The sequence below is a fragment of the Rhinatrema bivittatum genome, chromosome 13, assembly GCF_901001135.1.
Source record: "Rhinatrema bivittatum chromosome 13, aRhiBiv1.1, whole genome shotgun sequence".
In the NCBI taxonomy this organism is placed as follows: domain Eukaryota; kingdom Metazoa; phylum Chordata; class Amphibia; order Gymnophiona; family Rhinatrematidae; genus Rhinatrema; species Rhinatrema bivittatum.
The window spans coordinates 8,477,022-8,502,773 of NC_042627.1; the positions used below are offsets into that span (position 1 = coordinate 8,477,022).

General features: G+C 45.9%; 1 protein-coding gene across 2 annotated transcripts; it reads right to left on the reverse strand.

Moving 5' to 3' along the window:
• Positions 1-804: 804 nt before the first annotated feature.
• Positions 805-24,238, reverse strand: LOC115075373 (neuronal acetylcholine receptor subunit alpha-3-like). 2 transcript variants are annotated; one of them, XM_029575700.1, is made up of 8 exons: positions 24,182-24,238; positions 23,849-23,977; positions 19,635-19,774; positions 18,616-18,660; positions 10,354-10,463; positions 6,393-7,404; positions 3,822-3,887; positions 805-974 (listed from the first exon to the last, which is right to left on the reverse strand). In XM_029575700.1, exons 2-8 carry the CDS (start codon positions 23,907-23,909, stop codon positions 972-974), a joined length of 1,437 nt encoding a protein of 478 aa, XP_029431560.1. In that variant the 5' UTR covers positions 23,910-23,977; positions 24,182-24,238; the 3' UTR covers positions 805-971. The 2 variants fall into 2 exon arrangements, with proteins under 2 accessions (XP_029431560.1, XP_029431559.1); XM_029575699.1 differs by lacking the exon at positions 805-974 and having other exon boundaries at positions 2,647-3,887.
• Positions 24,239-25,752: the final 1,514 nt, after the last annotated feature.

The following is a 25,752-nucleotide window of genomic DNA, read 5'->3' on the forward strand; positions in this document are numbered from 1 at the left end:
TACTGGCATCTGAAATGAGCCTTTCTTGGAACAACGCGTGCTGTTCACTAGCTTTTCAATCTTATTGGCCCCTGCAGCTGTAATGCACAGAACAGATTTTATACCAGGAACAGGAAGATCCTGTCCTCGGAGTGCCACAAATGGGTCATATTTCAGGCTATCCACTGTGAATAAACAGGCAGATATCTCCTAGCCTGAAAACCAGATTGGCTTAGTGGTCCCCAAGGACCAGAGTTGCCTACGTTGTCTTCAAACCCAAAAATACATAAAATTCTAACTATGATTATTAAAATAAGAGTCACGTTTACATCTGAAAGTTTACTGGGTTAAAGACAGGACAGTGGTACTCAGCCTGATTTTACAGTTAAGGATAACCAAATACATGTTTTAGAGCCTGGTGAATTTGAGTATGTAGGTACTTGTTGGATATTCACAGGGTCCAAGAACCCAGAGGACTGGTTTTTGTCAACCACTGATGCAGCATGAAAGTTTCATTCATATTACTTGGTGGTTCCCAAAGCTATCCTATTGATCCTCACAACCCGTTGGGTTTCCAGGATATCTGCAGTGAATATGTAGGAGATATATTAGTATAGATTGGAGATCCAATATATACAGTTGTGCTCATAAGTTTACATACCCCTGGCAGAATTTGTAACGTATAGCATTTTAAGAAGACATGAGTGATCAGACAAAACACATCTGTTATTTTTTAATGTGTTTCAAGTTAAAACTATTATGCATCACAGAATAGCATAATCATTAAACAAACCATAGCAATAAAGGAAAAAATTTTGCATACCCTTGAATGTTTGGGCTGATAATATACACTCAAGTTGACACACACAGGTTGAGATGTCAATGAAGGGTAGGTATCCACACCTGTGCCATCTTTGATTGTAATTGGTGTCTGTGCATAAATAGTCAGTGAGTTTCTTAGCTCTTGAGAAATCCTGCATTGACTTTGGTGGTTACTGAAGCATGAGGAAAGCAAAAGAACTGTCAAAGGATCTACGAGCAAAAATAGTTCAACTTTATAAATCAGAAAAAGGATATAAAAAGATATCCAAAGATTTTAAAATGCCAATCAATACTGTTCAAATTCTGATCAAGAAGTGAAAAATTATGGTTTCTGTTAATAACCAATAGGAGCAATTGCTTTTGTCTGCCATGCCCCAACCCTCTCTGCCCCATTAATGAAAGGGGCCAGCAGGTAGGCTTTGTGACAACTAGGGCGACTGGGCCTATGGCTCTCTACCTTCATTGTGAAATGTAAAAACTAGGACGATGGGCCCGTGGCTCTCTACCTTCACTGTGAAATGTAAAAACTAGGGCGATGGACCTGTGGCTCTCTACCTTCATTGTGAAATGTAAAAACTAGGGCGATGGGCCTATGGCTCTCCACCTTCACTGTGAAATGTAAAAACTAGGGCGATGGGCCTGTGGCTGTCTACCTTCATTGTGAAATGTAAAAACTAGGGTGATGGGCCTGTGGCTATCTACCTTCATTGTGAAATGTAAATCGAACACCGGTATATAAAACCAATTACATAAATTAAAGCGAGGGTGGACGTCAGTATTTAGGGGCTGCAAACAGATCTGGTTTTCAAGCTATCTGGGATGAATATTATCTATTGCATGCATTTCTTCTAAGAAACAGATTAATTTTCCGATTATGGTTACCCTGAAAACCAAATTGGTTTGATGCCCTCAGAGACTGGAGTGGTGAAACCAGTCCTGGAGGAAGGAGAGGCCAGCACTAATTCCCAACCTGCCCTATTGACCCCACAGCCAGTTGTTTTCAAGCTATTCATAATGAAACTATGAGAAATGTGCCTATACTGATCTCCATGAGGACAGATATCTCATGCATATTCATTATGGATAACCCGAAAACCCAACTGCCTTGCATTGTCACCCAGCCAAAGAGCAGCACCTCGGAGGTAGCTCTATTAGGAACCAGCATCCAGCTCTTCCATTCAGAGAAGGGCATTGCAATCTGTCATTTAAGTGGGAGAAAAGAGACCATACTGGAAGCCTGGCACCGTGACTTGCTGCAGAAAGCCAGAAATTCCTTCAGGGAGAGATTGTGAAATCCCTGAAGTCTAAGAATTTCTATTCTCATTTTTGTAAGAGAGATACATTTGGCAAATATATCTCCAAAGTCTTCGTACAAGCAACTTTAGAATTTCCTGCACAAAAGCTGAGTTTTGAATATTCCCCACCCCATACACTATTGACCGCATACATTATGTGAGCCCAAATATTCTTGCGTATACAATTTATGCAGACAAAAGAGCCATCAGCGAACATAACCTAAAAATTGCCATGCTGGGTCAGACCAAGGGCCCATCAAGCCCAGCATCCTGTGTCCGGCAGTGGCCAATCCAAGTCACAAGTTCATGCAGTCCTTGTCTTTTAAATCTAATTCAGATCATTTTAAACCAATCCTCAACAGTTAGAAAGGGATTTTTGTCAAGCTACAGGAGTGGTGGCCTGAGTGGAGGGGTGGAAGGATAAGGCAGACCAGGCCCAACCCCTGCAATTTTGCGGAGGTGGTTTTTGCAATGAAGTGGCTCTGTTTGTATTTAACATTTGGCTATTTAGTACCTCAAACAACATTAAAAGGCTCAGTGCTGTGTTATTATTTACTTGAGTACATCCACCTTGCCTGCTGTTTTGTACACTCTCTGATAATAAGCTTGTGTGGACAGGCTTTGTTAATATTTAGGATATTCTTTGTGAATGCCCTGTAAGATGTTATGAGGTAAATACTTTTAAAGCACTTTCACTTCTGCTTAAAATTATGTCAACATTATGGCAAGGAAAAGCATTACGGGAACGCCTGCCAGCCAAACTCCTTCTCCCTGCGAATGTTCAGCGTTTACTTTGATGGCATGAATGACGGGTGCGCTGAGTGGGCATTTGGGATATTAATTCATTTAACATGACTTATTACCCACTTCCCTGATATAAAATTGCCCAATGTGGTATACAAAATAAGGTGCATAATTTCATTAAAACATAAAACTTAACACTAATAAATCACACATCATACATAACCTAAATTAAACATGCCTCAATTAGCATCCCATCTCATTGCTATAATATACACTGCTTCTATCCCAATCCCATCTTCTGCAACCGCCCACTAAAAGGGCCTACCATGCTTGTGAAAATCACGTGTTTTTACTCGGGTAAATATTTACCCTGTGGCATATGCTGCTTCTCATTAACAGTTACCATATGTTCCTAGATGATAGGTGACCTTGCAGCTATTGCGCTGTCAGGGATAGGCAAAATGAAATTGAGAATGTCTGCTGTAGGTCATCAAAATTAAGCCTTTAAGGAGCCAACATGATCCTCTTGCCCAGGACCCCAACAACAACCACCACTGGCTGTACCCACCCCAGAAATGGAAGTTGTACCCCTTAATCCCTGCACGCCACTATGGATACCTCTTCTGTGGATGCATGGAGAACTTGAGCTTCCAGACCACCAATAGGACACTTTCCATAAACACTGGGGTCCATTATCTTGGGTAACAATGGAAAGCTAATTACTAATAAACCTTATTTGTGGTGCTGTAGTATTAAAAGGAAATGTGCACAACACAAGATACACAACAGGTGCTCAGATGTTAACTTTACTAATAAATATTGCACACGAAGACAAAACGGACAGCGTGAAACAACAGGTGTGTAGCCATAAAAGGACCGAACACAGAACTGCAATTATAAATGCTCTAATGTGAAGCATCGCATTTATTCGCCGAACATCAGAGGTTGTAAGAAAAGACCCGCTGTTCCCAGGACACATACCAGAATAAAAACCCACAGGAAAATTCGATCAATCACCATTGCAACGTATTTCCAGTCATCCTGTATCTGGAAAACACAAGAGTTAGGGACAAAGCGTCAGCACTGATGAGACGTGGATTTCATTTGGATTCTAGGAAAAAAATGGAGGATAGAAACGGTGGGATGGGATTCTGATAGACAAGGGAAAACTGGAAATAAGACAAAGCTCCTCTAATTATTGAAAATTGTGCCTTGGGTATTTAACTTCTGATACTCGGCATTACAATATCTCAGCGTTCGGCTTTAAAGCGCCCTTGACGCTGTCAAAAGCCCCCCCCCCCCCCCACCGTATTCCTGTGTCTGTAGGGAAATCAGAACATATTTGTGCATGCAATGGGCTAAAACCAGGACTGGATCAGCCTGTCCTGAAGAAAAATGGAGCCAGCAGGTCACTAAGACTAGAGCGGTCGCTGGGCAAAATGGAGCCAGCAGGTCACTAAGACTAGAGCGGTCGCTGGGCAAAATGGAGCCCGGGGCGGGTGTGACCTTTGCCCCACCCCCTTCCCTTTCTGGCTTGTGCGCTCACAATGTGGCGCCCCTCGCCCCACAGGTTCTCACCCGTCTTGCCCACCCCGTGTGCCAGCCTTGACTACGACCTCCTGTGTAACTGCAGCGTGGCTCTGGTGTGAGAGCTCAGGGTTACGTTTTACCTTGGACCCTGCTGTTAAGGCTCCAGCAGAGAATCTCACTCGTCGGTGCAGAATGGCTTGATAGCATCCTAAGTCTTTGGGGTGGATAAACCAGAAAGACCATCCTCAGTGCTGGGTGCAGAAGAAAAGCTTGGCAGGAGATAAGCTGCCAGCGGAAAATCCTTTTTTTGGCACCGATGATATGTGGGTGCCATCAACTACCAGAGCAGTGGGAGACCTGTCAGTGCCAAAATAGTTTCGGCACCGAGATGAGTCCTTCGGCCCAGAGAAACATAAGCAGTATTTTTTACATCAAGCCTCACCGGTAATGCATAAGGAATGCACAAGGAACCTTGTAGCCCTACCAGGTTAGGGCCAGAATAGAATCCATTGAAGCGGAAATGTTTTGGTACGGTAAATAGTGCTTGCTAGCAATTATTTATCTGCACATCTAGCCTCTCCTGACCGCCATGCAGCCCCCCCCCCCCCCCCCCGACCCCTACTCACCCCACTGGAGGGGTCCAACATATCCATGGACCGCTGGGTATTAAGGCCGTGCTGCTTTCCAAGTGTAAAAGAACTTGGTGCCGGCTGCCACTTTTAAATTACAGCCAGTGGGGCAAAGGTCACTGAGGATTGCTCCTGCCTCTTTCTACCTTGGAAACCCCAAGTAGGGGCCAGAAGCCGGAGGACTGAGGGCCCTGCAGAGGAGCCTGGGGGGGGGGGGGGTGGATAGTTTCTTATTGGGAGGTGACATGAAATGGAAATGTTAACATTTTCCATTTTGTTTCACTTCTTTTCTAAAACAGAACAAAAGAAGTTTTGTTCATGTTCACTTCTGCTGCTGCTAACATATCCTCCTGAAACAGCCGACCCCCTCTTACTATTTTTTCCTCTCTTCACGGTGCAGGCGAGATTCCCGGTTGCTCCTGCCCTGCCGCTGGCATTGCTTAGAAATGGTGCTGGCAGGCCTGGATTTGCCAGGTACTTGTAACCTGGATTGGCCACTGTGGGCTGGGCTTGATGGACCCTTGGGTCTGACCCAGTGTGGCAACTGCTTGGTGCAGCAAAGCTCTGGGGGTGGCAGCAGGCTGGCGGAAGACTCTCTCGGCAGCGAAGAGCCCACCGCTTCCTGATCCAGGCCCTCACTCCTCCTCCTCCTCCTCCTCCTCCTCCTCCAAACTCCCACCGCAGTTCACGTCCTCTCTCGTTTGAGCTTTGGCTTCTATCCCCCCTTGATCCTTCCTACCTCTCCCTTCTCCCCAGATCCTGGACTCTCCCTCTTCTTCTCCCATCTCAGATGCTTTTCTCCCCCCATCCCATTCCCCCATCTTTGGTCCTTTCTCCTTCTCCTCACCCCATTCTTACTCCTCCTCCCTTCCTCTCCCCATCTCTGATCCTCTCACTCTTTCCCTCTCCTCTCCCCATCCCTGAGATCTCCTCCCTGTACTGATACTTGAGATATTTTTTTTTCTTATCCAGGAATAGGAAAACAATTTTTACAAACAGAAGCAAAGTTTAGAATCTTAGTATAAAAGAAGGAAGTGTTTGCTGACGTATGTCAGGATGTTCATATTCCTGCCCCAGAATCCCCTCCTGAGCTGCTGTGTTGTCCAGGGGTGGGAGGGGGCATGAGAGCATCAGTGCCTAGGGGTGGCAAAATCCTGGAAGCCAGCAAACCAAAACTGGGGCCATTTTGAGTTTCTTCTGTACAAATGGTACCAGCCAGCAACCTCAGCTCCAGTCAACCCAGGAAGCAGAAGACCCGATTCGGGTACCGTATCAAACCAGGGACCTTCATCCTGCTACTCCACTGTACTGGCCCCTGGTCTTTGCTTTGACATTGAATTTTATAACCGTAGGGATCTTTTAAAGTGAGTAAATTACGCTTAAGTGGCCTTACCTCTTTCGCATCATCTTGAGTTTTCATGTTCTCTGCAATGTATCTCACACTTTCAATTGCCTCTCTCATCTCTGTCGATAAGGCTGAGATGGAAAAAAGAACATCTACTGACTCCAAGCTAGGCCCCGCGATGAGGCTGCCCAGGACGTCAGAGGCCTTGTTGCGCTGGCACTGAGAGCAGCTGCAGGCGCCATTCTGACAGCTGGAACCGTACCTGCAGCACCCAAGGCCACAGCTGCTGAAACCGTTGAAGTCCGAGAGCCCAGCACTGTACAGCGGCTTAGATTTGGGGCTGGCGGCGTATTCCTTGCCAGGTCGTGTCATGAACATTACTCTGGGCAGTAGTTTGAGGAATACAACCTTCACCCATGTGGGCATCGTGTGCGTCTTGGGTGTTCTGTAATGGACGTTCAGCACGAAGACGGTTATGACGATGGAAAGGGTTACAAAGATCATGGTGAAGAGCAGATACTCGCCAATAAGCGGTATAACTAGAGAAGTGGACGGGATGGTTTCTGTAATGACCAGGAGGAACACAGTCAGAGACAGGAGGACTGAGATGCAGAGCGTCACCTTCTCACCACAATCAGAAGGCAGATAGAAGACTAAAATAGTTAGACAAGAAATAAGAAGGCACGGAATGATCATATTGATGGTGTAAAATAAAGGCAGCCGCTTAATGTACAAGTAGTAGGTGATGTCTTGGTATATCTCTTGACAGCAGTTGTACTTGATTTCATGTTTATAGCCAGGTGCAGCGATGATGGTCCATTCTCCGCTCTCCCAGTACTCCTTGAGGCTGATATTGGAGCCAACCAAAACAAAGTCAATCTCCGCCTTATCATACGTCCATGAACCAAACTTCATTGTGCAGTTCTGATAATCAAAAGGGAAATAGGTCACATCGATTTTACACGAGCTCTTAAATATCGCAGGAGGTATCCAGGTCACGTCACCGGTGTATTTCAGCAAGGCCTTCGTCTTGTCATCAGCTTGGAAATTTCCAACTGCGCTATAAAAGAAAAGATAAAAATGAAAACTGTGGTCCTTACTTTTCAATATATTTATAAATGATCTGGAAAGAAATATGACGAGTGAGGTAATCAATTTGCAGATGATACAAAATTGTTCAGAGTAGTTAAATCACAAGCAGATTGTGATAAATTGCAGGAAGACCTTGTGAGACTGGAAAATTGGGCATCAAAATGGCAGATGAAATTTAATGTGGATAAGTGCAAGGTGATGCATATAGGGAAAAATAACCCTTGCTCTATTTATACAATGTTAGGTTCCATATTAGGTGCTACCACCCAAGAAAGAGATCTAGGCGTCATGGTGGATAACACATTGAAATCGTCGGCTCAGTGTGCTGCGACAGTCAAAAAAGCAAACAGAATGTTGGGAATTATTAGAAAGGGAATGGTTAATAAAACGGAAAATGTCATAATACCTCTGTATCGCTCCATGGTGAAACCGCACCTTGAATACTGTGACAATTCTGGTCACCGCATCTCAAAAAAGATATAATTGCGATGGAGAAGGTACAGAGAAGGGCAACCAAAATGATAAGGGGAATGGAACAGCTCCCCTATGAGGAAAGACTAAAGAGGTTGGGACTTTTCAGCTTGGAGAAGAGACGGCTGAGGGGGGATATGATAGAGGTGTTTAAAATCATGAGAGGTCTAGAACGGGTAGATGTGAATCGGTTATTTACTCTTTCAGATAATAGAAGGACTAGGGGGCACTCCATGAAGTTAGCATGGGGCACATTTAAAACTAATCGGAGAAAGTTCTTTTTTACTCAACGCAGAATTAAACTCTGGAATTTGTTGTCAGAGGATGTGGTTAGTGCAGTTAGTATAGCTGTGTTTAAAAAAGAATTGGATAAGTTCTTGGAGGAGAAGTCCATTACCTGCTATTACTAGCAACAGTAACATGGAATAGACGTAGTTTTTGGGTACTTGCCAGGTTCTTATGGCCTGGATTGGCCACTGTTGGAAACAGGATGCTGGGCTTGATGGACCCTTGGTCTGACCCAGTATGGCATCTTCTTATGTTCTTATAACACAGCTTTGATTGAATTTAACCTCTTAGTAAAGTGAAAGAAAATTGTGGGGAAGAGAGGGTAAAGTCAGAGATGACGTGGGGCCTCCGCTATTGCAGTAGATACAGAAAACAAATAGAATGGATAGGAAAAGTTCCAAAAGAAACTTCTGAAGCTCATAGAGAAAACAGCACTGGAATGGTTATTTTTTGGAAGGTCTGATCAGAGTGTTAAGAAAAATTAACACACAACAAAGAAAAAAGTTAGGAAACAAAGAATACATCTAGCTTTGCCATTTAGACAAAATAGTTTGTTGACCCCCAATCTAGATAATAATTTTCCTATTTGCATCTAAAAAATAGGAAAATTATTATTTAGATCAGAGTCAGCAACCTTTGTTGTCTGAGTGCCAAAACTAAATATTGCCCTGCAACCCTCCCTCACAATGAAATGTTAATGCAATCCATCCTGGACAGGGATCTCCTTCAACAGGATCCCAAGATCATAGCACCATGGGTAAGCACGTCCCACCCCCATCAAGATAATTCTGCGTCCTGGGCGGGGAGAGACAGGAATAGCGCTGACGAAATCCTGCCGGATTCTGGCCTGTTTCCTACTGATGCTTGATAATCTGCCCACGATGGAAAATGTTGGCATTGCAAGATGAGTGCAGTGGGCAGACAAGTTTTGAAAATGTTTGATTTTCAGTTCGGCTGTGTATTGGCAAACATGTGTTTGTGTGCCATGTGCTGACCCCTGAACGAGATAACTGCTATTAGCTTGGAGGTGAATTTCAAAAGCTGGACGTGTCCACCCTATGTAATAAAGTGGGCAGATGCGTGCACAACCGACGATGTGCGCACATCTTGCATCAAATAGAAAAGGGGCCTGGTGTAGGCATGTGTAGAGTGTTCTAGGGTGGGGTCTAGAGAGGTGCGCACAAGTACATATGCGCGTGACGTATGCTCAGGTCCAGTGCTGCATGTTTACTTTTTGTTAAGGAAGCGGTGTAAGTTTAAAAAAAAATTACAGGCCTCTGAGAGAGGTTTGAGGGGTCTGGGGTTACTTGGGGGGGGGGGAGTGCAGGCTGTATAACCAGGGGGTTTGGAAGGACAGGAAGAACACTGAGTGAACTGGTGGATGAACTGGGGAAACTGGTCCTCGGCTGGACGCGCGTCCGTTTTCAAATGCAGGCGGCTGCCCATACGTAAGCTGACTTATGCTGCTGGGCTTAAAATCAGGCGCACGCATCCGCACGCCTCGGCTACTTTATAACAGGCGCGCGTATGTGTGCATGTGTTATAAAACGGCTGCGTCTCTGGGCGCGTGCCGACACACACATGTATATGTGCACTCGCATGCCTTGATGTGCATTACCAATAACGAGAGCCTATTCAGAAGCATTTCCATGAGTAAAGAAATTAGCCCGCTAAATGAATAGTTATGTATTTAGCCGGCTAAGTTAGGAGGTGTTCCAGGGACATAACCGGGAGGAGCTGAGTTAGTCGGATAAGTTATCTGGCTTAACTCCGATATTCAAAGTTAACCAGCTAACTTAGGGGCCTATTTACTAAAGGCTTTCTCCCATTCTGTGTCTATAGGAAAAATGCTCAGTAAATGACCCCCTTAGCCAGCTAAGTCTGGTCAGGCCAAAGAGCCGGCTAGATTCAATGGTGCAGCTGCACTACTGAATACACCTCCAAAGTTAGCCGGATACGTTACCAGCTATCCAAGGGGGACTGGACATGGACCTCAACCTTTGTAGTTCCCAGTGTGTTTTAAAACTGCATTATAAGAAAATAATGAATAAAAGGAAAAAAAAAAAAAGAGAAAAGCACAGATACGGCATTCAGTGCTCTCTTTCTGGATAGTACACTCCATAGCAACAACGATGCCGTAGAATTAATCTGCTCTTACTTGTTATATAAGACAATATCTGGTTTCCATATCTTATCTGAAGGAATTCGAACAAACTCAACTCCTTCGTAGTCTGCAGGATTCCACTTCAGTTTGTAATCGTTCCATATCTAAAGAGGAAAGAGAGGCCTGTGTTAGAAAGCATTCCTGGTTTACTGGACTGGGAGGTACGAGGGGCGCTCTGCAATGGAAAGCACAGCTTGGATTTCAGGAGGGTTACGGCCATCATGAGCCTACCTTGGCACAGCCCTAGAGTACTGCTGCTTATTTATTTATTTGTTTTTAGGTTTTTATATACCGGAAGTTCCTGTATACAATACATATCACTCCGGTTCACAATTAACAGAGAAAACTATCGCCGGGAAGGCGGTTTACATGGAACATACATGGAATATTAAACAGGAAAACACTGACAGCAGAAACTGGTAACTTTTGGTGAAACATTAAAGGGATCCATCTGGGCATTTCTTATAGTAAATGTAGGGTTTAGCTTTGTGGGTGTTTACAATACTTCAGTGAAGTTTGATTAGGTTCACTCATGTGAGTGGTAAGGCAGGGACAGTCTGCTCTTGTGGTTCTATGGTCGTCTGTGCATTGCAAGAAGGAATGAATAAAGTTGGGAGGGGACGGGCTGGTTGTCGCCTGCTTTGACAGCCTGGATAGAACCTCCTTACCCTTAGAGTAATCTGCACAGAGTGGCAGTTACACCCCTATACACTTTGCTGGGCAGTCTGGATGGACCATTTTGGTCCTTATCTGCCAACATTTACTATGTAACGATATATATGTAACATCTCCATCGCTGCTGATGATAAATCTCCATCACTACTTATGGCACATCCCAATCCCAGCCCATGGTACAAAACTACCACTTACAGCCAGCTCTAGGGCAAATGGCGCTCTGAGTGAAAATCAGCAATCCAATTTGTTACTCCCTCCCTCTTCTGTAGCTGGACTGCAGCTCCCCAACCCTGCTCAGAGGCTCCCATCAGGCACAGGCTTCCTTCTGTCCTGAAGGCCCTCCTTACAGTTCCTCTATTCCCTCTGTGACTCCAAGATTACATTCTTCCCTGGTCTTTTCTCTTTACGCAGGTTTTCTGTGGGGTATCTCTGCTCAGCTCCTTTTCCCCCCTGAAACCCCGGGAGGGGCGCACAGCTGCCTCCTTCGTTTGGCTTGGTGACTCTGGGGCAGCTCCCGCCCTTGTTCTAAGCAGGGTACTATCCCCTTTCCAAAACCCAGCCCTTAAGGGCTGAACCAGTCTGTCAGAGAGTTACCATACACTCCCTCTGACCACTGAATGACCCCACACGTTCTGGAACCTCTCCCCTTTCAACATCCCTTTTAGGAAACAACAAACTTCAGCATTAAACACTCTGCAGTCTATATGTGGCGCACAGGGGGCCACATATACTTTTGTGAGTCCAATATTCAGTCCAACATCAGAGGAAGCAACAGATAAGACTGTAACCCATGCCTCATACTAGAGAACATAATAACAATGTCAGTGAATTTCAGATATCTCCTTTAAACACAGCACCTGTGCGTATCCTAAATTTACTCTGATAGTCTGCTGGGAGGGCCGGTCGCTCTAGTCACGTGGTCTGCCGAGTGCGGCCGTGACAGAGCCGCGTTCGGCAGACCACGTGGTATCTCCTGGGCCTGTCGTCATCGGGAATCCGCCCCTGTCTGCTGTATCTCTATATGAAAACGAGGAGCTCTGGGTACGTGCACTATTTCTGCTGCTGCTGATGCATTGATATGAGGTGATCTATTATACTCATAATCCTTGGTTTCCTGTGGCAAAGTTTTTAAAATTCTGCTGCAATGGCGTGGCTCAGCATTCGAGTGCAAGTGGTGAAGGGGAGGGTCCTTAGCTTCAGAAAAGTAACTTTGTTAAAATGAGGGGGGATACCTCACGGAGTCGTTAGCTGGAAAGGAAAATCTAGGGGAAGTAGAAGAGCAGAGGGAAAAACTAAAACCAGATATTAGAAAGGCAACTGACCTTTTTGTTAGGAATGTAAATAAAGTTAAGAGGAAAAAGAGGCCGCTGTGGTTTTCTAAAGAAGTAGCTGAAAAGGGAAGGGACAACAGGTTAGCGTTGATAAACTACAAGAGATCGCAGAAAGAGGAAGACAGGCGACAATATCTGGAAAAGCTAAGAGAAGCTGGGAAAGCAGTCAGGAAAGCAAATGGAAGAAAAAATCACGACTACAGTAAATCGGGGGAGCTTTTTTAGACAGTTCAGTGAGGAAATGCAAAAGTGGCATTGTGAGGCTCGGAGGTGAAGGGAAGGGATAACAAGGGAAAAGGAGGAATTGCTAGTAACGTATTTTTCTGTTCAGTGTTCACTAAGGAAGGGCCAGGGGTAGGATCACATAAAAAGGACACAAATAAGACTAGAAATGAGGTAAGCCTCGAGCAATTTTCTGAAAAATGTTCACGGGGGAGCTTACCAAACCTAAAGTAGATAAGGTGATGGGGCCGGACAGGATACTTGGAGAAGACCGGCGGCAATGCCGGCTGACCTGTTCAATGCTTTATTAGAGCTGAAAGTGGTTCTTGAGGACTGGAGGCAGGCAAATGTGGTTCCTCTTCGTAAAAGTGGAAATAAGGAAGAGGTCATTTAGTCTGACCTCTGGGGTGAGCAAATGAATGGAATCGCTGCAGCATGGTTTTGTCAGAGATAACGATTGTCAGATGAACCTAATCAAGTTCTCTGACCGGGTGATCAGAGAGTTAGATCAGGGGAGAATGCATTTCCGCATGGGCGACTTATAAATAAACTGAGCGCCCTTGCTATGGGCCCTGAATTGACCGACTGGATTAGAAATTTGTTGATTATGAGGTGAAACAGGGTAATGGTAAATGGAGCCTAGCGGTGCACCTCGGGGATTGGTCCTTGGGCAGGTTCTTTACAACATTTTCGTAAGTGATGTTGCAGAAGGCCTATCGAGATTAAACCAAAAGGTGCAACAGCCAGGAAGGTGCGGAAAACAAGAGAAATCTAGTAAAGCTTTAGGAATGGTCTAGGGCCTGGCAGCTAAGATTTAATGCTAAAAAAAAACCGCGGTCATGCATTTGGGCCGCAAACAACCAAGGGGATGGTAAATGCAGGGGCTAAAATTCTTCTATGTGCAAAAGAAGAGTGGGATCTGGAGGTGATTGTGTCAGATGATCTCAAAGTGACCCAACGGGTGGATAGGGTGAAGGCTAAAACCAGACGGATGCGTGGCTGCAGAGGGACAGGAATGGTCAGCAGAAACAAAAGGAGGTGATATTGACCATGTAGAAGTCCTTGGCGAGACCTCATTTGTAATACTCTGTACAGTTCTGGAAGCCACACCTGCAAAAAATTAGAAACGGGATAGAGATGGTCCATAGGGTGGCTACTAAAATTGTCACTGGTCTTCGTTGTAAAGTAGATGGGGACAGACTTAAAGATCTAAACATTTATACACTAAAGGAAAGGTGAGAAAGGGGGAGATATGATGGAAGCATTTAAATAACTGGGTGGTATCAATGCACAGGAGGCGAGCCTCTTTCAACGAAAAAGAGACTCTAGAATGAGCAGTCATGGGATGAGAGTGAAAAGGAGTAATTACTGAGAGTACTTTAAGGAAGTAATTCTTCACTGAGAGGGTGGTGGATGCATAGAACAGCCTCCCAGTGGAGTTGGTGGAGACAAGGACAATATCTGAATTTAAGGATGCCTCGGACAAGCATAGGGACTCTCTGGATGGGCAGGCTAAATAGGCCGCATGGTCTTATTCTGTCATGTTTCTATGTTTCAATTAATGCCGGATGCAGGATTGCGCACTTATGGAGCCAGATAATTTTATTTTATTTGTCTTTACCTTTGGAAGTTAAAGTAGTAACACATGCAATGAAAAAGTGTTAAAATTTCACAAAAAAAGGGAAAGTAACAAAAAAAAATCTAAAGTGTTAGAGAGGTAAAAGCATTTAACTGTTCATTTGTAAATAAAGATTTGTATCATTATGATAATCTGAATCCTCGCCACTAGATGGCAGCACCATCATATATTAAATCCAGCATAATCTCTGTTTTATCCCGGCTACTGCAAGATTGTTTCACTGCTTTCTTTTGCTCCCATCTCATATCATGTTGAGAGTGAGATCTGATGCCCTCTTGTCGCAGAAGAAAAGGAGAACGGTGAAGCTCTTCCTGAAAACATGTTTTCTCGTTCACTTTTCGAAGCTACGTGGGACATTTTTCACAGCAAATCTTTTGAGTTTGCGAGAAACCTGGAACAACTGGATGGTTTTCAACATGATGAAACTACAGGAGACCCCATGCAAACAGAGGGCATGGAGAATTAGATCAGTGGTTCCCAAACCTGTCCTGAAGGACCCCCCCTAGCCAGTCGGGTTTTCAGGATCTCCACCATGCATATACATGAGATAAATTTGCATGGAGCAAAGGCAATGCATGCAGATCTGTCTCATGCATATTCATGGTGGATATCCTGAAATCCCGACTGGCTGGTGATCTCTCAGGACGCACAGGGTGTGTTTTTCATGGGTTGAAGCTCAACAACATCTGTCTCTTTACCCACCCAGCTCGGGAGTTTCCAGATGTTGGCACATTTGTAGGGAGACCTGCTGAGCCCTCTGGCCCCGGCTCTCTTTGCTGAAGAAAAATATCCTTCAGCATTAAAGCGCCATGTGAATGCTATCATAAGAGTTCGCTGCTCTCCTTTTACAGAAGAAAGGTCCTGCAGGAAACTCTTTAATTTAAAAAGCCTCCCTCTCCCCTGCACACAGAGAGAGCTGTCAGGGCGATTTTCACAGCAGAAGTGTTTCCATTACTCTTCTCTGCTGGAAGGGAAGTGACTGGGGTGCCAGACAGGACAGTTTCCCCATGTTATTCTTCGGCTGATTCTGGTCGCTATGTCGCTCCTTTGCAGGCCTGGTAAGAGGGTACAGCTGCACCACAATGGCATGGGAACAGAAATGAGGGCAGAAAAAGATCAAATTGGGCCACCCAGTCTGCCCACTTGTGATTTTTTCCATTTGAGGTAGATGAGGTAGATGATCGCAGCAGTTCCTACATGCAACCCAACTCCAGCACCCCACACCATATCTTTTCCCTGAATTTTCAACCCTATTCCTACCGCTGCCTTCCAATTCGGGCAGTGGGAGGGACCTGCTGATGTACTGGCATCCATCACCTCCACTGGTTGCTCATTTCAGGCTTCTCAGCTTCCTCTGATTCTTACAAGCCCAGTATTAAATCTGAATGCCAGCTCCCCTTTTCAAATCTTATTATCAAGTTTTCTACTAATATAATCCATACAACTCCCAAAACTAGTGAAGCCATCGCCCCAAACATCCCTCTATGCCCCTCTATGCTCACTGAAATTCGGGATTTAACCAGAGTGCTTTTTTGGTTGGGGGAGCCAACCAAGCTCCGCCCTTAGCTCCACCCCAACCCCAGCTCCACCCCCACTGTCAATTTTGTACTATATGTTTACAGTTAATGTCATTCTTTCTTAACATACATTTCTGGCATAAATCATAGATTAGATGTTTTCATTCCCAGAACCACCAATAAAATACTTGATGCTAGAAAACCACTAGGGTCTTTTTTCTGACTGTGGGCAGGGATGGCCTGCCCCTGAGATAAAACTGGACAGACTAGGGCCTGAGTGGTCCACTCCATTTTGATGCCTACACAGTGCTGCCAACTCCTACTTGAAGAAAGTCACTAGATCCACCAGAGCCGTAGCGTGCATGCCTATGGCCAATATGGCCTAGGCCATAGGCGCCACTACCTGAAGGGCACCACAGTGCTGTTGGTGATATCACCCTAAGGAGGAGCAACACCGTGGCCCTGCCAGAATCTCCAGCAGGGCCTGAGGAGGAAGAGCAACATCACGGCCATTCTGGAATCGCCAGCGGGGCCTGGGGAAGAGGAGCAATGCCACGCCGGTAGGGCCTGAAGAGGCTGCAGCCCTTCAGGCCTGAAGAGGCTGCAGCCCTGCTGTAATCACTGGCGGGACCTGGGGAAGAGGAGCAATGCTGCGGCTCTGTCAGAATCCCCGGCAAGGCCTTAGGAGGAAGAGGACTGGCATGACCCGCTCTACAGGAAGGAGCTCATAACAAAGCTGGGTCGACCCCAAGAAGAAGTCCTGTTGGCTGCAAGGGATGAAGAAGTAGACTGCTGCTGCTATTTAAACGGGGGGGGGGGGAGTTAACAGTGTGTGTGAGAGAGTGAGAGAGAGAGTGAGAAAGAAGGGGAGCAGGTGTGTGTGTGTGTGTGTGTGTGTGAGAGAGAGCATGTGTGTATGTCTGTGGGAGAATGAGAAACAGCATGTGTGTGCATGCGTGTATGTGCGAGAGAATGAGAGATGCTTGTGTATGCATTTGTGTGAGAGAGTGTGGGCCTGTGTGAAAGCGTGTGAGAGAGAAAGTGAGGGAGAGCATACGTGAGAGTGAGAGAGAGCATATTCATTTGTGTGCGCTCGTGTGTGTCTGAAAGAGAGCATATATGTGTGAGAGAACAGAAAACTTATGTGCAACAAACCTCCATTCTCTCTTCCTGCTAATCCATGACAATCTCAGGGCATCTGGAAATCAAAGATTCCCAGATATGGAAAGCAAGGGATTTTTAAAAATACTTATGTGTTTTAATTATTGGGTGTTATTTGATGTGTCTCTTTTGAAATATTTTACTGGTGTTTAGAAAATATTTATATGAGTTTTTAATTATCGGTTGTCCGTAGTTGGGGGATAGGGAACTTCCCTATCCCCCAACTACCCTTTCTACCTTTTCCCCTCTCCTCTCCTCTCCTCCCTGACCCCTAACCGCTACCTATCTAGCCTAATTTGTTTTTGTTCAATACCTTACTGCTCCTTTGGAGCAGAAGTAAATTCCGCACCCCAGCTGGCTGCCGGCACCTGCTTCCCCAGGACAGCGTCTAATGGAGCTGTCCCGGCTGTCCCCCCCGCTCCCAGCCCTGCCCAGCCCTCGCTCCCGGCCCGCCCCTCTTACCAAGCCTGGCACTTCCACGCGTATCTGCCGGTATCTGCACGGGCTGGGCTTTTAAAATTTGGCCCTTTCCGAGTATCCCCCTCCTCCGGAATGGCTAACGAAGGGCACTACGGCATCATCGTGTGAGGTTCCTGCCTTTGTTGCCAGCCCTTACCCAGCCTGCAGCTGCCACCTTTACCCTTCCTCCTCCTTCTGCAGGCACTCACTGTCTCCATTTGCTCTGCCAGCTGCACTGCCCTTCTCTAAGATCAGCCCCGCCAGCTCAAACAGAGGCCTGACTACCAGGGCAGAGAACTTCCCCTGCACGACAGCAAAAAAAAAAAGATTACTGATAATAAAACCTACCCCTCGCCTTGTCTTCTGTTCTGCTGCTGCTGTCAGTCTGTCATGAGGTGATAGTAAAGATGCAGCTCCAGCTTTTTAGTTTTTTTCTTACTGGTTCTCTTTCCATCAGAGAGAGCTCGTCCTGCCGATAGGCACAGGAGGCCCTGTGCCTGGGGCGGCAGTTTCTGCGGGACAGCAGATCAGCCGAAAACCGGTTTTCCTCCTGGTTCTCGCACAGCATCCCCAATCCCAGCCAGCAGGCGAAGCAGAAGGGCTCATAAATTCAACCCGGGTCTCCCATCAAATTGCATCGCCCCCCCCCCCCAAATTAAAATCTGATTTTACCATCCTTCTGGTAGCGTAACAGAGTCAGACAAAGATGCATGAAAGTTCTCCTTTAAAAACATACCAGAACAAGTTACATGTGAAATGTTTCCTTGGTGCTGGCTGGGCATTAGAGTGATGCATGTGCTGCTGAAACATCACATGGGGGCGTTATGGGTAGAGTTATCTGTGAGTGGCAAAATCTATTACCTGCCCCTAGCTTGTGCCCCAGTAATTCTGAAACACTGCCTCCTCTGCCCTTGCCAGTGTGCAGTTATATCCCCCATGACTTATTTCGGAAAGTACGATGACAGAGGATTAAGTTGGTCAATGCTGGGTGATGCTCTGTGTTAAGGAGCAGCTCCCTTTCTCACTAGGGACCTCGGCAGGGTATAAGGAAGCTTCGCTGTCCCCAGCTCCTAGGGAAATGCACCAGCATTGGAACGAGGGGAAATGGTCATTTTTTCAGGGGATTTCAAATATAAGGGCGCCTTCCCTGGAAAGCGAGAGCACCGACGGCAGGGCCTCGGCACCTTGAGCTTCACCCGAAAATAAATCAGAGCTCCCAGGCACTGGTCCCGGGACCGCATGCCGAACTTACGTGTTTCAGCCACAAGTTGGTCTCCATAATCTGATTAACTTCATCCTGGAATGGAACCACAGAAAAGCATCAGTTGTAGTTGGTGACAATAAAATGAAACCTGCAGGTTTGCCTGGACTCTTATGTAAGAGAGACATTCCTGCTAGTACCTCAGTTTCAATAAAGGGAGACGAAAACATCCAAAAGCCCTTAAGTTTCTAGCCCTTATTTTCTGCTTATTATTCAGTGCTGCGCTTTCCTCTGGTGATGGCAGGGCGGCTCCATTAGACGCCCGAGCTGGTACGCCAGCGATGTAGCAGGTCGATACAGAACGAGTGCGCTCGGCCAAGCACAGCGTTTGGCCATGCGTCTTAGACGGAAAATGCGCAGCCAACCAACCCGAAACTAACAGTGCTCATCGCATGCAAATGCATTGTTCATGAGCCTATTAGTTATTACCCCGGAATACCGAAAGTAGAATGCGCGGCCAAGATGCACATTTTACTCTCTGAAATTAACCCCCGCAGGCGTTAACCATAGAAAGCATCGGGAAAGTGTACAGAAAAGCAGAAAAAACTGCTTTCCTGTACACCCTCCGACTTAATATCCTAGCGATATTAAGTCGGAGGCACCAAAAATACAAAAAAACCCAAAAAAACTGCCCGCCGGTCAGCGGGTTCGAAAAAGGACGCTCAATTTTGCCGTTTTCCGAACCAGCTGTCAGCGGGCTTGAGAACCGACGCCGGTAAAATTAAGTCTCGGTTGTCGGACCCGCTGATAGCCGCCGCTTCCACTAATGAGGCACTAGGGATGCGCGGGTGTCCCTCACGCCTCCTTATTACCGCGGACCCTAATTTAAATACGAAATCGCGTGTCCAGGAGAGGTGCCTTGATGCGAGTCGGGAGCGCCGGCTCTCCTGCAGGTTTTATTGCATCGGCCTGTAAGAGAGGTTGCTAATAGCAATTAAGCCCTTGGCCAGAGAGATTTCACATACACACATACCCTCCATTTCACATGAAAGTAAGGAGCTGATACCTACCACTTTCACCAGCTGGGACATGGATACTTCAAACTGGACAATAACTGGGTCCGATGCATTCTCCACTGGTCTGATGTACTGATTGTACTTCTCAAACAAAGCTTTGAATAGCTTATGTTCTGCGTCAGAACAGCTGCATCCTAAATGTAAAGCAGACAGTCAGAGCTGGTAAACGATTGCACATTAAACAGAGCTCAACCGGGAATGCGGAACCTCAGGTATTAGAGTAGGACCTTACGATCTGTTCCTAAAGAAGTGTGGCTTAGGGGTGAGAGGAATAGGCCGGGAACCAGGAAAACTAGAATTAAACTTTCACGTTCTCCACTGAACTTGGGCAGCTCACTTTATCTCTGTCTCAGGTACTCAAATTGTGGATTGTGCCTGTTTATACAGCGACATGTCCTAGTAACTCTTCTAAATGGACTTCTACTGCATATCCAGGACAAATGTACTGTTGGCTGGAGCCATCCTGAAATGTTGGGTTTTTTTGTTTTCAGTAGTGTAAAGGGTCCACACTTGTTGGGTTTTCTGCAGCAGGCCTCAGGATTTGAACCTACAATCTTCTGGCTTCTGGGCAGGGACTCCACCATTGAGTTAAAAAGAGCAGAGCCCAAGCAGCTTCAACTTGGTTCCTCACATCCAACCCCTTCTTCCTGTCCCAAAGTATGAACTAATGAATGATGTAAGCCAGGATATGAATCTGCCTGCCTGTGACAGGAATAATTTAACTCTCTGTTTATTGGGTCAAAATCACAAGTAATAAATAGTACAACAGTTGCAAAACAAACAATAACATTCAGTAGTAAAGATCCAAAAATATATAATAAAAAAAATCCAACTTGATCTATCATTTTACAATGATTCCCTCTCACTCCCACCATTCATACATCCTCGAAACACAAAGTATAAATGATCTTGGGAAGCCACAAAACAATGCAAGAAAGAAAACCATGAATACAGAAGCAAGCTCTACCAAGAATGCCTCATATATTAAGAAATCAGAGACCTTAAGCGCCAAGTTTAACTTTCCTCCGTAGCTGAGGATGTGCTGTGAACCTGGGACGGGCGGCATCCAAGCCTTGTAACGATTCCAGTTCTGCCATTTGTTTCTATTGCAATTTCCAATCTCTAAAGGTAGGCAGGTCATCTCCCCGCCACTTCAACAGGTGTGATTTTCTTGGCCAAAAGAAGAGAAATAATCAAACTCTACCCCCATCCCCACCCCCACCCCCGAGCGGTAAACCAACATCCAATGGGAAAAGATTCGGATATAGAATTACCTGCCCAGACCAGGGCACTGTACATTGTAAAATAGCTTCCAGATAAGCACAAATCTGTCTCCTCCAGGAGCTCTTAAACGCATGACAGAAAGTACCAGGGAGGTAAGGACACTTCATGCACCAGTCTGAGTCCCAGACTTTCAGTTTAGCTCCTTTTTCTCTAGTGATACACATCCGAGTATTAATTTTAAATTGTATTTCCCTTAGGTTAGCTGCAGAAATACGAGAAGACACTAAAAAGGCTTGAGTGACGTCTGTATGGCATAGTTCGGTATCCAAATCTGCGTTCCATTTAATAGCTAAAATTGCTGCAAATGAACTGCTTTCCATGCAGACTGCATATCCCCATACCAAGTGCAGATCTGAGTATATTTTATTTATTTTATTTATTTAAATACTTTTCTATACCGAAGATCATGTACAAGTACATATCGGTTCGGTTTACAGTGAACCAACAGTTGGAAATTACATCAAACAATAAAAACATAATTTAACTAAACCTTGTACAGCAAACAATAAGAACATAATTAACAAAATTGTACTAGAGTAGAACTGTAGTTGAACAAGCATAACGAGTGGAATATAGGGAATATATATATTTTGCTGTGGAATATATATATTTTGCTGTAGTATCAAAAAAAGGAATCCTCAGGATTAGTAAACATGAGATCAGTAATTTGCCGCTTACATAAAGACAAGTAATAATGTCGTGCTTGTAAACATGTGAAAAAAAAAAAAAAGTAAAATGATGCCCAGGGATCTTCCACTGTTGCCTAAGTTGCTGACAAGAAAAAAGAATACAATGAAGACTGGAGCTTTTAGTGAAAGCCAAGTATATTTCCCACAAGTGTGACAGGAGTAATTTAGCTTTAGATGGTTTACCAAAGATCCTCGGTATCTGTAATTTATGGTGACACTGACCACTTTAACGACGAATGCCCCCTTGGGCAACTGATTCTGCACATGGGAAGGTGTTTGAGAGCAGATTAGTGTAGGAAGGGATGCACTTGCTTGGGTTAAATGGTCTTTGGCACTGCCGAGAGCTCAGAGGCCGTCATTACTGGGTACATCATGGAGGCAATAATCAAATTGCCCACGTCGGTGCCCACTGCCTGCGTAGCTGTCACCAGTAATCAAAGTGGGATTACCCAGACAGTTCAGCTTTGATTACTGCCTGAGGGGAAAGTACCTGCAGGAACTGATGCCCGCTCTTTCTGTGGGTAGATCTTCTGGCAAAAAAATGCACATCGTCCCCTCCCCCGACCTAACCCCGCCATAGGGAACGCCTCTTAAGTGTGCGGGTAAAGCAACGCACGTGATGGTACCCGCATTGAGGCTGGGCAATCTTCAAAGAAGCCAAAACACCTTTATCTGCAGGAATGGCTTTGAGAACTAACTTACAGGCTGATACAGTAGAGTGCGTTCCGGCGGAGCTCACTGTTAACCCACGATTGGACGCGCGTTTTCGACGCGCTAGCTTTACCCCTTATTCAATAAGGGGTAATAGCTCGCCCACTCTCCCGCAATTTTTACTGTATCGGCCCCGTTAGTCACTGTGCTACTCTCTTTAAATCCAGAGAAAGGGAATTTCAAGCTAGTGGATGATAACAGCACTCCATGCCTCAGGTAAATCCCGTCTGCTCTAACTTGGCGAAGGGAGCTTAACTCTCAGAAACCAGCCCCACGCGCCTTATTGTCCAGCACCGCTGCAACATGTTTCCTGACCTTTTTGGCTATGCATTTCAAAGCTTGCAATATAAAATCTTTGTTTGACTGCCATTTTTTTTTTTTTACAGGTCCTCCCTTCTTAACAATTTCCTTTTTAATTTCTGTAGAATTTTTGTGACACAAGTAAGAAAAAAACAAAGAAATAATGAGTGAAGTAACACAATTGTAGCTACACACACCTCAGCACATCCGCAGGACACACACGTTCTCACCCAAACACACGCACACAGCACAGCTACATACATGCACGTCACTTAAGCACAGAATAGTGAAGTAACACAATCACACGTGCACACACACGCACACACACACATCTGCATGCGACATTTGCTCAGCTATACACGCCAGTGGTGAAATGCCACTTCCACTGTGCATGCCCCTGTGTGCACACATGACATGATAAGGAAGAAGCATGCCAACTACACATGGCATTACAGATGCACACACACACACACACACACTGACAATTGTTATAGGGAGGGAAACACCTTCATCCAATATGCCAGGCATGTAGAGATCAGCCACACAACGTCAGATATAATCGAGAAGGCTGCTATTAATCTTCCATTCACACACAGGTTATATCTATCTATATCTAAACATACTGGTTCCACTTAAAAGATTAAAAATAATTGTTAGGCATTCAGAAGGTAAAATGAAATGATGACTGGAGAGGCAACACTCATTCCGGTGCACACTGATAATAATTACATTGATGCACAAAGAGAAAATGTTTTTTCTTCTAGTATTTCGGTTACACGTGTGCAGCCACCTCAGAAGTGAAGGATCTGGTTATTCATTTTCTCCTCTGCACAACATCTTGAGAAGGAAGAAGGAGCAGTAATAAACATATCACTAGTAATAGCAATTATTAATCCTAACCAACAGCAGTTTATATCAGTGCGCCAGACACACACAGAATCTTTTGCTGCACATATACATTTGCAATGCCTTATTTACAAAACGCAGAGTAACCTGAGTTTATAAAAAGGAGGGACAGGATTTGCAGACTTGGCCGGCTGGAGGGCATTCCTAGTTTTAGCCCTTTGGATACGTCCGGTCCATGTGGCACTGTCTGAGCGGGGGGGCGTTAGGGAGGCGCTGGAAGTTTGCCGGGGAAATCCCCCTCCCGCGGCTCCATCCACGAGTGGATCCGGGATCGGGGAAGATGGGGAAGGGAGCGAGGGAGGGGAGAGGAGCACTCACCGGCCAGGAGCAAGGCGGAGCCCAGCGTGAGGAGAAGCGGCAGCCGGACGACGCGCCCCATGGCGGCGGCAGCCGCTGCTGGATCCAGGGGGTCACGGAGACAAGCCCCTCTCCCCGAACGAAGTCAAACTGGAAGAGAGAAAAGAGCTGTAAAAGAAAAAAAAAAAAAAAGAAAAGCAAACCCAAAGCGCTCGCCTGCGGACGGATCAGCAGCTGGGCAACATCTGGCGTGCGCTCGAGTGCTGCTAACGAGACGCAGGGAATTGGATAATCACATCAGGGGCTCTCTGGATGCCGGCCCGAGCCTGCCAGTCGCCCTCCTAATGCACTTACAGATGGACTCCAGGCTCCTCGGCTGGAAAGGCGGCCCCCGGGGCTGGGAGTGCTAGGACTGCCAGGCCCGCAGCTGAAAGGGGCGCAGAGTTATTACAGTTACTGAATATTTCATTTATTTGGCAAAATGAGGAGAGGAGGAGTCACAGAATGGGGTTTTTTTTTAACGATGTAAGGGGAGCAGAAATGTTCTGATGTTGTGTGGAACAATAATGTGAATCTTGCTTTTGTAAACCCTTGTGGTCTTCTTTCGGAACAAATAAATAAATAAATAAATAAGGTGTAGTTAAAGGAACATTTCAGTTTCTTCAAGAGAAATAAAGGTGAGGTGCCCCATAGCCTCCCGAGTCTCCCCTCCCCCCACGCACTCACTTTCTCCCCGTAGCCCCTCCTAGGTCATCTTCCCACCTCCTTGTATCCCTCTCCCCTCTCCATCACTCTCTCCCGTATCTTTTCCCAGTCACTTAACCCCTCCCTGACCTCCCCTTCCATTTAGGGTCACCCACAGCCCCCTTCTCTATATAGGTCTCTCCCCACTCAAGGCTAAAAAGCACACCCTGACTGAACTGAACTGAATTTCTGATTTATACTCCGCCTTTCAGCCGTATCCAGGCAAATATCTTCCTGTCTCCAGAGGGCTTACAACTGAGTGCCAAGCCTCAGTACAGAGAGAACAGCCCCTGCCCCGCGACAGGGGCAGGTAGATGCTCTCTCTTGCACTATTCTGCCCTCACTCACCGGGGGTGCAGAGTGGGCCTGGAGTGAGCACTATGGGAGGGAGAGATTTCTTTCTGCCGCTGATAGTGCTGGTCCAGGGTGCCTGCAGCCCCCATACATTTTTTTCCTCGCATGCCAGATCTAAGAAAAAGTCAGGAACTTTCTGGGAAACTCCTGGTCACACCTGGAGGGTTCCTGCCTGTTGTGGGGAGCTGGACCGATGCAGGACTGTCAGATAGCTTCCGGCCATCGGGGCAGGCTGAGCCTAGGGTTCGCCCCATTGCGTCTATGGACTTACAGTAGGGTTCAGTTTCTCTAACTGTGTGCCCAGGTTTGCTGGGTGATGGGAAGCTGGGTCTCTGCAACTGCAGGGCAGGAGCCTGAATCTTCTAGAGAAGCCGAGATTATAAATCCCACAGGCTTGGGTTGGACAGAGGGGAGTAGTACAGTAAAGCAGTACTAGTGTGTATCTGGTTCATTTTATTGACCTTTTACCTAAAAACCTTTGGTAGGAGGCTGATACTTCATCTGTGTATGGAAAGTGTCCTCTAGACCTGACAGAGGGGCCAAGTTACCCAGTTCCAAGAGGGAGGCTTTTTGGCCAATCCTGGTCTTGAATTTGCATCCCAAAGCAGTGTGGGATTTGCAGTCCCTGGTTCTACCTTGAAATCAGAGCTGCAGGTCCTAGAGTTCTTCATGATAAGGGGGTTGGGAACTAGGGAACTTGGCAGCTCTGAGATCCAGTGTTTCTCAACCCAGTCCTGCGCTGGCCCACTCCATCCTGCCTGCTTTTTAGGATATCCATAATGAACATGCATGAGATGGGTTTGCACGCATAGCCTGCATTGCACGCC